Source organism: Leishmania infantum, chromosome 12 (genome assembly GCF_000002875.2).
Source record: "Leishmania infantum JPCM5 genome chromosome 12".
NCBI classification, from domain to species: domain Eukaryota; phylum Euglenozoa; class Kinetoplastea; order Trypanosomatida; family Trypanosomatidae; genus Leishmania; species Leishmania infantum.
The window spans coordinates 212,897-225,197 of NC_009396.2; the positions used below are offsets into that span (position 1 = coordinate 212,897).

Consider the following 12,301-nt stretch of genomic DNA (forward strand, 5'->3'; position numbering starts at 1 on the left):
GCACGCGCGCGCGGGCACAAAAATGGTCAGAGCACGTTCTTGTGGAGAGAAGGGGAGCAGAGAGAAATAAGCGAGGAGAAACAAAAAGAGATAGGGGGAGGGGCTGATGCTGATGATGGCACACACGAGCAAGCAAACACAAGCGAAAGACGGAGAGGCCCAAAAGGGATGGGTGGGTGTGGAACAAAATGACAGCTAAACGATGAAAGAAGAGAGAGGTTGCTTGAGGGAGGAAGAAGAAGCACAGAGGGGGGTTGGAGATGCAGTCCCTCTGTGTGTGTCCGTATGCTTTCCTTTTGGTTTACGATTCTCTCTCGCTGGCGCACGTTTTGTTGCTGCTGCTCTTCTCTCCTTCCTCGTCAGATGCTTTTTTGGTTGGAGTCTGTTCGGTGGGTGTGGTTATAGCTGGTCCTCGTGCCGGAGTTTCTCTGTTTGATCGTTCTTGTGTGCCAACTCGCCTCGCCGTGCTCGGGCTTATCTGCGTTCGTGAGGAGAAGCGCCGGCGTGCACGGAGTGTACGCCAAGGAATGTGCTCATAGGAGCAGGGAAGAGGGGAAAAGCACAAGTGAGGAGGACCATCACCATGTACACAGAAAAAACAGTGAAGAGAAGGAATAAGGTGCGGAGACATAGAAAACGAGACGTGATGCAAGCACTTGCTTTTTTCTCCAAGCACCGTTGTTTACTCTCCGCTCTCCCTCCCCCCACTGTCTGTCTGGTCTGTACACATGCGGAGAAGCAACGGCGTACTTTCATCACCTCGCCCATTCGCAGAACGGCTGAGACAGAGTGAGCCAGAGAAAGAACAGGATAGTCGTGCATGCGCGTCGGGTAGTGAACGGAAGGTTTCTTCGTTTTTCGTTGTCGTTTTTTTTTCTTTTCGCGCACGCTGAAAAGAAATCTCGGCCGCTTCTCATGCACAAGGCTGCCTGAAAATGTGCTTCCTGAAGACACCTTTGCCTCCCCCCGTGTTTGCTTGTCTTCCTGCCGCTCATGTCGCCGACTCGCTTGCACGTATTCGTTTGGCGGTTCTCTGTGATGAGGTCGTCTCGCTCTCATGACCCCTCCTCCTCCTCCTTCGCCTCACGGAGAAGGCAAAGCCAGGATAGGACGCTCGCCTGAAGGCCGCACAACACAAGAAGGGGCTAAGAGAGCGAGATGGAGACCACACACACACACACACGCGCACACGTTGCACTTGTGTACGTACATATGCACCCAAAAACTGGCATATACACGAGCGCGTGCGAAGCATGAGCAGGTGCAAGCTCCCGGTATTTCGAAGACAGCAAAACAAAACGCAACAGCACATCAGGCAAAAAGAAAAGGCGGCGTCACAGAGTCCGGCGGTGTCCCTCTCTCGCTCGAGGCGCTCCCGCCCGCGGCCGCGTTCTTTGTTGTTGTTGGTTGCGTTGTTGTTGCGTACTTTGTGTGGGCCCTCGCTGCTCCGTCTGCATACGCGCGGCCGGGGACGCCAAGGCACTGAAAACAAAAAATGAGGAAAGTGGAGGGGCAGAAGGGAAGACGAGGAAAGAGAGCGCGAAGATCACCTCAGGGCCACGCACAGCCGCGTGCACATGGGCAAGATAGAGCCGCGTGCCGCCGAGCCACAGCGCGTAGCGCAAGTCGAGGAACAAACGGGGGAAACAGAAAAGAAAAAAGAAAAAAACGGGAGACCGCTTCAGCTCTCACGCAAGCGCGCGCGCACACACGCACATACACGCGCGTGAGTGTTTGTGTGTGTGTGTGTGTGTGTGTGTATGCATGTGCAAGGCATGCACACAAGAAACTCAAGAGGGACGCAATAATGGAAGTGGTACAGGTGAAGAACAGAGACAGAGAGAGAGGGAGGTGGGCTGAAAACGACCGAGAAAAGAAGAAAGATGGCCTCTGTGTGTGCGTGTGCGTGTATGTGTATGTGGGAGGGAGCGGGGAGGGGGTATGCGCCGTGCATGCCAAGTGACGCCTCCCTCCCCATAGCGAAAGACAGAGAGACAACCATGAAAAGGGACGAAAAAAAAAGAGAGAAACAGCCGTGAAGGGAGAAAGATGGGGGACGAAGCAACACAAGAGCAAGAACGCACATCAACACAGAGAGGGGGAGAGAAGCAGTAAAACTAAAAGAAAAGACAGCCAGAGAGAAAGAGAGAGCGAGCGACTCATGTGCGTCATGATGAGCAATACGGAGTCCAAAATATAGGAAAGGAGAGCATGCAGTGGAAGATACAAGAACAGGTACCCCACACACACCCACACACACACGCAGAAACAAGCATACTTCCGTTCTTTCAAAAAGAAGATTGCGCATGCGCCACAGAGTATCTCTTTGTTTTCTTTTTTTTTCCGTCTGTATGCCTGCATGCATGTGCGTGTATACATATACAAGCGTGTGTGTGCGTGCGTGTTGGTCATCGCGCAAGGAAACAAAAAAAAAGAGAGCAGAGAGACGGAGACATAGTGTGGTGGTGGTGGGTGAGGGGAGTGCAGAAGGCGTGCCTCCGAGTCCTTCCATGTTGCCACCCGAAAGTAGAAAAGGAGAGAAGAATCAAAAAGCAAATAGTGAAGTTGATAACAGGAACAGAGAGAGAAAGAGATGGATCGACCCTTGTGGGTGTGGGGGGAGAGGGGGAGTCAGGACGGTATACCTCCTGCACCATCCATATTATAGAGCCCACGGTGGCCCAGGAGCACGTACGAAGCCGCCGCACATCGACCTCTGCGTTACACTGTGACGGCTACAACGAGCCGGCATGCCATCACGCACCTCTTTTAGAGCGTGAGGAGGAGAAGAGACGAAGGATGGGAGAAACGAATTGGGTGGCTTTGGAGAGAATGATGGCTGAGACAGACAGGGACGCACTCCCACTCCCTTGTCTGCATCGGTGCTCTCGCGCTCTTCTTGCGCAGCAGCAGAGCATACCCACATACAGCTTCACAGAAGAGGGAGTACAGACGCACAAAACGAAGAAAATGGAGACGAGCAAAAAAGAAGACAAGACACGGAAGTAGAAAACAGAAAGACAGGAGGGGCCATGTAACCTTGTCCTAAACAGACTTCGCTGCTCGCGAGATTAAAAAAAAAGAGGAGAGCCAGCATTGGCACCACACCAGCACGCACGAACGGTAACGAACGAAGAAAATGAGGGAAGCGAGGAAACTCTGAAAAAGAAAAACTCACGAGGGATAAAGAACGCGGAAGAAGTGAAGGCACAAAACCACGCGAGAATACGGCACTGGCAAAGAGCCAAGAACAAGCATACATGCATGTATGTATAGAAAGGAAGGCGGTGGCGGGGATGGGCATCAGCCAGTAAGGCGGTACGAAGAGAGAGGGAAGCAGAAGGGCATGATTGCTGCTTTCTGCGCTTCTCTTCTTTTTTTGGGGGGGAGGCTTTTAGAGCCGTTTGTTTGCTTGCTCGATGCCATGTGCAGCAGCAGCAGCAGCGCCTATGTACCCACGCCCACACACACATACACACGGAAGGTGCGGGTTGTGAAAGGGTTCCCTCTATGTGTATGTGTGTGGGGGGTGCGTGGGTATATAGGCGCACTCGCTTACTTCTCCGTTCACCGTTTTGCGTGCTTGTATAGCCACTTGCGTGCTCGAGGTAACGGTGCAGCACCGTTGCCACGAGCCAGAGGCAGTGAACGAAGGGCAAGGAGGGAGGGAGGGGGAGGGGGTGATGGCACGGATGTGCCGTGGCAAACACGCACGCGAAAAAAAAGCGAGAGAGCTCCGTGTGTATGGGTAAGCATGTACGCGCGCGCATGGCATTCACTGCCTTGCGTCTTGACGGTTGTGTTTTTTTTTGTCTCATACCGTTTTCCTTTCCTGAGCTTCCTTTATGCTGGAGCGTGTGCTCGACAAGAGTTGGTGTGGTGGCAGCAACGTGCAAAGTCGTGTGGGGAAATCGAGGAGTCACCGATGCTCGCACGCAGGATGGAGCGTTACACTCTTGTTCTCTTTGGAGAGGATAGGAGGAGGGTCCGCTGCCGCGAAAGAAATGCTGTGTACACCGCAAAATATGGAGATACGGATAGATAAACAGAAAACCAGAAAGCGTTTTATACGCGAAAGGAGATGTTGCGCCAGGAAGTGCTGTACTGCCTTTCGCTGGCCCTTTTTTCTCCGCGTGTGTGTGCGCGCGTGTTTTTCTCTATGCTTTGTCGTCATGTGTATAACGCGTTGTCGTTGCCAGCACACGCACGTTCCTGCACAAGTCCTTCGTCTCGCGCTGATCCTTGATTCGTCGTCGTCACGAAATTTTGCGCGGTCGTACATGTTGGTGTGCACGCGATTACGAAGAGAGAAAAAAAAAAGCCGTAACGTGGGCGTGATAAAGAGATGCGAGCTCGAGAGAGAGAGAGAGATATAGTCTCTTGACACCCTGCTCAGCTGCAACTGGGAAGAAGACATCAAGCACGCACACTCACACAATCGAAAACAAAAACAACTAAAGGAAAAAAAAGGAGAGCGGTGAGCGCATGCGTCGCCTCGAACAGAAGCCCGCACAAAAAAAAAAAAGGAGCAACCAAGACAGAGAGAACGAGAAATGAAAGTGCGCGCGCACACACGCACGCACGACGACGATGCAACCGACAAAAAAGGGGAAAGAAAGAAAAAGTAATGTAGACCAGCACATACGCAAAGAACATAGAAGGCAGACGAAGGAAGAGGCGGGGTGGGGTTGGGAGTACACGGGATCGACTGTCCAAACAAAAAAAAGTAAAAGAAAAAGCGACGGGAGACGCCACCAGCACGTCGCCCTCAAGGTCACGAGAAAAAAATATACTGGAGCAGAAAACCAATGAAAACGCCCAAAAAAAAAATAACAGAAAATTTATGAGAGGCCAGAAATAAAAAAGAAGAATAAACACGTTGGCTCCTTCACAAGCAAAACGTCATGCGATTGAGCAACATCCGCTCCGCCCCACCTGGTTATAGGCACACACACACACACAGTTCCGCACGCAGGCGGGAAATGAAGGGGTGGGAGGGGGCGGGGTATGCAACTGAACAGAGAAGGCCGGAACGGAGCAGCAACGCGGAGAACACACAAGACAGTTTCGGTACATGGACAAAGAACGAAAGAGGATACAAGAGTGAACGAAGAAAAACAGACAGACAGACGAAACCAGAAAGAGCACAAAAGAGAGAGAGGCGGTGTAGGTGTGTGTGTGTGTGCTTCAGGGCGTGGCAGAGAGAGACGCACAGTAGCCGTTCGTCAGACTGGTACGGTGCTTGTTGTACGCTGCGCGTGTGCTTCTCCTAAGAGGAGAGAAAAAAAAGGACAACACAAAGGAAAGCGGCAGGGCAAGCACCAGTTGTGAAGGCGAAGCAAAACACGCAGGTGCCTCGATCCAAACAGCAAAAAGAGGGTGGGAGAGAGAGCAACCGAGAAAGCTTGGGGAGTAGGGAGAAGACGATGCGTCCGCCACACATAGTGTAGATGCAGGCATATCCAGCATCCAGATGAAAAATGTTGAAAAGGCAAAGAAGAAATAACCAGGAAGGCGTACATGTTTGAAACAGATGCGTGTGTACAACACAAGGTGGAGGGAATACGCAGGACAGAAACGTAAGAAAAACGTCAAGGCAAAATAGATGGGAGTAGGGGCAAGGCTCAGAGATGGAGAGCGCGCGCATACATGTGCGCTTAATTTCCAGAAACGGAAAACACATATCTGCAGGTATGTTCCAGAGGAAAATCAACAGATATAGCGCTGTGCAATAGGTGCGCGGAAGCCCATGGGCGTGGGTCGCATAAAAATAGCCATGCATAGAAAATGGAGCCCGTGCCCCGAGGTCCATGCACATGAATATGCTGCTGAGGCAGCATAACGACACAGAAAAAGCGTCTCATCACATGCGCACAGCAGCGATCCTGAGCAGCGGATGCGTGCGGTAGAAAGGAATACCAAGAGCGAGAAAGGCGCGAGATGGTTGTACTAGGAAACGAAAAGAGAAGCAACATCTAGCTTCGAGCACGGAGACCCAAACAGGAGAGCAGGAAGAGGGAAAAAAACATCAACAAAAAAGACGCGAAGACCACGTTTGAAAAGAGACGTACACACACATATATACATATACATATATATATATGTGTGTAGCTCTCTTTCCATGTGTAAATACATACACAAATACATACCAAACAGAAAAAAAAAATACAGATGAACAGACAATAAGATAAAAAATAAAGACAGGGGTACATACATACACGTATATATATATATAATATGCTTGAACATGACACCTAATAAATACAATAAATAGGGAGGTACAAGGGAATAGAACGAGAAGAGGGGGAGGTGCCCGTGTAAGTGGGTGGAAAGAAGGAAGGGAGTTCGCGCCGTGTTTCAAGAAAAACAAGCGGTCAGCGTTACCTTCCGCGCGATCACTCCTGCTTCTGTTATTGTGAAACAAACAGCAAAAAAAAAAAGAAACGCTTACTTACTGGTTTGCCTGTGTGGTGGTGTATGGGTACGCTGCGCTGCCCCGCTCGCCCTCCCTTTTAGCGCCTTTTGTGCTTTGCAGATCCCTCTTGAAACGGGGAAGGGAGGTGGGCAGGTGCACACGGCAAGGACCGTGCTACTACATCAGTACGCGCCCATGGCCACGTCATGCGGCAAGCACGAAGACGAAAGCAGAACAAACGAATAAAATAAAAGCGCGCAGCACACTCCTCCTCTCTCCGTCAGGTTGATTGAGCGAAGAGCAGGGTGAAAGAGCCGGCTCAGAGGTAACGGCGCACATTCACACACACACACACACGCACAAGAGGGAGGAGGAGGCAGTAGCCAACGCTAAAAGGGGCAAAAAAAAATAAAGATACAACGAATCAGCCCGCGGCAACAGAAAAGCAGCGGAAACGAGGGCAGCGAGCCAGATGGCAGATGAGCATGGCAGGGATGCAAAGCACGACGAACAAGAGAGAGAGAGAGAAGGGGGAGAGAGCCGCAGCATGCACAGAAATCACGAGAGCCGCGAAAAACGGCTCCTTTGCCGGATGCGCCGCCGATTCTATGAAGGCAACGAAATACCCGAAAACAAAGAGATCAAAGGTGCGGTATTTTGTTGTTTGGTAGAGCGCGCCAGATCCGCCTCCATCCGGAAACGCGACGGCACGAGAGGGAGGAGTTGCGGGAGAAGAGATGCAGGTGTCCTGGCAAAACATGCACAAGCGAAGGCAAAATGAGGAGGACGGCGCATGTGTGCCTACGTGGATGTGCCTCGTTCCCAGTGGTAGCCACTTCAAGAGAAAGGGGTAAGGAGGAGGGGGGCTAGGGATCAGTAGCTCGTGCTCCCGATATTTCTTCTTTTTTTGCCCCACCCCCTCTCTCTCCCGTTTTCTTCCTGTGGAAATGGCATTCCTTGTGGGGTCCTTTTCGTGTCTTCGCTGCTTTTCCACTGTTCGTCGGCGGCAAGGGGGGCGCTGCTGCTCTGTACCTCTTTGCGGCGTTGACAAGATGCATCTAAATTTACCAAAAAGGCCGCTGTAGTACAACGTCCTATTCACCACAGTTCCTGTCGATCCCTGCTTTATCCTCCTCCCCTGGCTGCACTGTTGTGGGCATACGCCGTTTTTTTTTTCCGCTCGCTCTCGGCCTGTCGATCGCGATCACGTCAAGCTCGAAAAAAAAAAGCTCAACGCACGCCGGTCATCACCTCCAATGTCCACATCACAGCAGAGGCGAAGGCCTCCTCTTCCTTCTCGGCGCGAAGCACAGACGCCACGGAGGAGAACGGGAAGGTCGAAGTAAACTGCGGAGAAGCCGGGGAAGGGGTGTCAGGTGTGTCAGGAAGAACATCAAGAGTGAAGGAAGGAAGCAGCCACGCGCCGCCATCCTCGCAGTCGTCATTCAGGCTGCTCTCCGCATCCCTACTAGCAACGCCAGCAGCTGCCACCAGCTTTACTGAATCCCACGTCGGAAGGGAGCTGATGCCACGAGCTGACCATACGCCGTCGTCGCCGCGTTGCTCAACGGCGCGCTCGAAGTGCGCGTAGCACCGCGCGAGACGCCACACATCACACGGCTGCCGCGCGATCATCTCCTCTGCTGCGGCAGCCGGACGTGATGGAGCCCGAGTGATGTACGCGATGGACTCAGTACCAGCAGAGGCGTAATAGGATAGTGGCGGCAGCATCAGGTGCAGCACCGATGACCCACGTAACGTGGTCGAGCCTGTGGTAAGCGACGGTGGGACCGCAGAGAGGTGTGCAGACACGGAGGCGGACCATGTGCCGAGGAAGGATAGTGACGCGCGTTCGAGCTCTGCCCAAGAGCGCATCGCCGACCCCTTTGCCAGCGCTCTTGACAGCACCTGGACAGAATGTTGCTCTGCTCGTGCGGAAACGCACGAACACGGCGTGAGCATTGCCGGTCTTGACCGAGGGGCCACCTTCCACAACGCTGTCGAAAGTGAGGCGCCCATGGCTGAGCTGCCGAGCAGCCACGCAGTCACTGGCGACGGAAGCATCGTCCATTGTGTGTGCTGCGTGCGCCTGCTCGCAGTTGAGGCCTGCAGAGTCGGCTCTTCGGCCAAGGCACCACGTTGCTGGTCGGCATCCTCCTTCACAGCCACTGTAATGTCCTTCATGGCGTACATGTCGTCATGATGCGCGCCAGATGCGTCGTATTCCACGCCGCACGGCACCTCCTCTATCGAAGATGGAAGCACAGCAGGTGGGTACAGCTCCAGCGGCGGCAGCCGCTCCGCATCTGCAGCGCCGCCTTCTGTAGAAGACGCGGAGTGGGGCGGGCCCGTTCGGGACGGGGTGCACCGCATGATCGAAGATACAAGCAACGTCACCTTAGATCCGACGGTCGTCCCACCGGTGGTGGCGCAGTTCGTCGCCTCTTCCGCCGCCCTTCCCTGTGCTTCGCTCGCGTAGCTGCTAACGGTCGAGGAGCTGGTGCTCACAGCGGCGGCCACGCTCTCGCTCGGCAGGAGAGTAGTCTCGCAGTCAAGCACGTAGCTACCTTCCGAAGCATCGCGGTTGTCACTGCTGGGCTTCGAGTGCGATAAGCTGAAGGATCGCGGAGAGGCTAAGCAGCCGTTCACCGTTCGACTTGCCACACCCGAATCCGTCGACGGTGCCCCTGCTCTCCTCACAGTCGATGCCCGCGCTGTTACCCATGTAGGCAACAGCAAGCGCCTCTTTGTTTCATGGCTTTTTAACTCAGCCTCTGGATCTGTCGCTGTCGCCGCGGTTGTGGCAATGTCTTCGCCCGCCGCAGCCACCTCGGCTGTCGGTCCCATGACCTCGAAGCTCGAAAAGCAGCCTGCCGTGTCCCTGCGTGACGACGACGGGAACGACGATGGCTGTCGCCGCTTCCGCTTACTGTCGTCCGCCTCGTCTTTCGTGATATCACTGCCCATCAACGTACTGAGGCGGCACTCGAGCCGCAGCTCACATGCGGAGCGCGACTTACGCACCGTCTTTCCACGCGCCGGTGGCACGCACTCCATGCATGGGCTGCAGAGGGCCGCGTCCTTGGCACTTGTACTAGCACCGTCGCCCGAGAGAGACGTGCGCGAGCCGCTCGTCGCAGCAGTACCGTTGAAGGCCTGAACATTTTCGTCGATCTCCGTCAGGAAAAACGGATCTAGGAAACCTCCCAAGCAAGGCTGTTGATGCTGCTGGTGCTGGTGCTGGTGAGGATGTGGACACGACTGCGAAAGCTCCGCTTGAACGGTGCCTCCGCTTGTCTTTGCCGCCGTGCGTGTCGCCGACGGGCACGAAGACGACATTCCCGCAGTGTCCGTCATCATCCTCGACGCTCCCGCTACGGCAGCTGCAGCGGTGCCGCCGGTGACGTCGCACAGGTGGGCGGGCGGGTGCACCAGAGAGGATGGGGTGGTCGTGGAGAGCGGACTCTCACAGCTGGGCATTGCGCCTCCGACTATGCTTCGGTGTCGTTGTGGTCACACAAAAAGAAGTGAGAGGGCGAAGCAACTCGGAAGAAGAGGAGGCACACACGCGTGGTGGCAACCCCTCTTTGAACTTCGTCGTCGCCTCCGCTTGGCTGAGCGTGTGCCTCGGGATGGGAGGAGAGAGGGACGGAAAGGGGGAGGGCGTGATAGAGAGCGTACCAAGACAGTGCCACCCACCAGATCACACAGATGCCCAGGCACAGACAGAGAGACAGACAAAGTCTCAGCTCGGGAGAACCACATATATAGATATAGATGTCAAGAAAATGTGAGCGTATGGGCTGGAGAAAACGGGAGCACTGGAGGCGCGCACACACACACACAGTCGCATACACAGGTGGAGCCGTCTCCGTGACTGTGTGTGTGTGTGTGTGCGTGTGCGTCTGTGTCTTTGCCAGCCCCGGTGGGATTGGGCTTTACGCCTCTCGTTGGCGTTCCCTCGGCGTGCGACAGCGAGGAAGAAAGAGGGAGATTGGGTGGGACAGAGTCGATCGTGCCCGCCGGCTGTGCGGCAGGATCAGGCCGTGCAACCACACACCCAAGCAGGGAGACAGACGGGCGGACAGACGGGTGTGCACGCGGGGGAGGAAGGGGAGGGCAAAAAAGCCTGCAAGACAAAGAAAAAGGCCGGAGAGGGGCAAAGAAACGAAAAAAGAAGTCGCCGACACAGCGGACGGAAGACGGGAGGAGGAGTGCGGGCGCGCGTGTGGTCGTGTGCTCCCTCCCCTCCACAGAACCCAAACGAAAACACAGAGATCGAACTAGTGGGCGACGCAAGGGAGGCAGAGGTGTGCTGGAGGGGCGCAAGGGCGAAAGAGATGCAACACGCCGCAGTAGAAGAGGTGGTAGTGGGAGGGGGGAGAGAAATGAAGTCTATGCGTGCTTAGCGTGACTGCACGGAGCTTTCGATTGAGGTTTTACGTCAGAATCGATGGCACACACACACACAGATATATATATATATATATGTGCAACGGGTTACAAGTCGGCAAGAAAGAAAACGAGTTTGTGTGTGATTACACTGCAAGCACAAACCAAGGAGAGAGCCACACAGAGAAAAAAAAAGGTGTGCGAGGCATCGATAAAGCGCAGGAGAGAGAGACGCACGCACGCGTGTGTATGTACGGGCGGGTGGGCAGAGACGGAAGGGATAGCAGGAAAAAGAGACGCGGGAAGGAGATGAAAAATGTAGTTGGAGAGACAGTGCACTAACTCGCCGTGCTGAAAAGCGCTGAAGGCATCGTTCGTGTAGCTTGCCGTGGCCTTGTCGGCAAACAAGCAGACCAGGCTGATGAGAGAGAGGCATCAAGACTCAACGCAGTGGGGAGCAGGGGACGACGTCGAAAAACAGGCACCTCACTTCCCCTATCTCACACGGTCGAACACGTTTTGCAACCGTCATCGTCAACGCTGCGCCACCGTTAGTCACGCGAAGGCAGAGGTGTGAGTGCATGATGGACTCCGTGGAGGGTCTTTTCTTTTTGTTTTTTTTTTCGTGACTCTTCCTGTTGCTTTTCTGCTGGGGAGGAGGACTTGAGTGTATATGTGTATGCGCAAGGTCCGATAACGCGGAGAGCATGGCCTGGACTACTGGGTATCGATGGATGAAGCAGCGGCAGCAGCAAAACACCGACAACACACGCACCCACACACATGTAAAGGCGAAAAAGGCGAAGGGTGGGTCGGCACCAACCCTGACCCTCCCCCAGCAGATGGGTTGAAACCATCGGGGTGAGAGAGACCGGATGCCACGACCCTATGAGCACAAGTGCACGGTGCACAGGCACACGCAGCAGCGCTCACACCCACACACATACACACAAGCAAAGATCAGTCGCGAGCGCGCTTGTTTTCTCTCTTTTTTTTTCTGTATTGTTGTTTTCAGGTGTGCAATCCTCCGATCATATGGTCTTCCTTTCAGGCACTGGCTCGCGGCACCTCTCCCTCAGTCACGCTCCTATGCGTGGCACACACACACACACGCATGTGTATGTGCGTGTGTGGGAGGGAGGGAGGGGGAGGGGGAGGGGGAGAGGTGCGCATGAGTGTCGCATAAGCGCATCTTTCTCAACGGCGCCAGTAACAGGCCTTATGCCCTCTACGAGAAGAGTCACCACAGAGCGGGGGAAGGGGGAGAGAAGAAGGAGAGAAAGAGAGATGCACGTGGCGAAAAAAAAAAGGAATGTGCGTGCAAGTCTGCCAGATCACCTCCCACACCAACACGCACACGCACACACATACACATACACATAGAGAGGGAGGAAGGAGACATCGACAGCAGCACACAGCACTCCGGCACACGACAAAAAAGTAGAAAGCGCGTGACGAAAACACAAAAAAAAAGCAGGAGAGAGCCATCAACGC

General features: G+C 54.2%; 1 protein-coding gene across 1 annotated transcript; it reads right to left on the reverse strand.

Moving 5' to 3' along the window:
• Positions 1–7,645: 7,645 nt before the first annotated feature.
• On the reverse strand, positions 7,646–9,895 carry LINJ.12.0430 (hypothetical protein, unknown function; the record flags this gene model as incomplete). The annotated part of the gene is made up of 1 exon (XM_003392239.1): positions 7,646–9,895. One exon carries the CDS (start codon positions 9,893–9,895, stop codon positions 7,646–7,648), a length of 2,250 nt encoding a protein of 749 aa, XP_003392287.1.
• Positions 9,896–12,301: the final 2,406 nt, after the last annotated feature.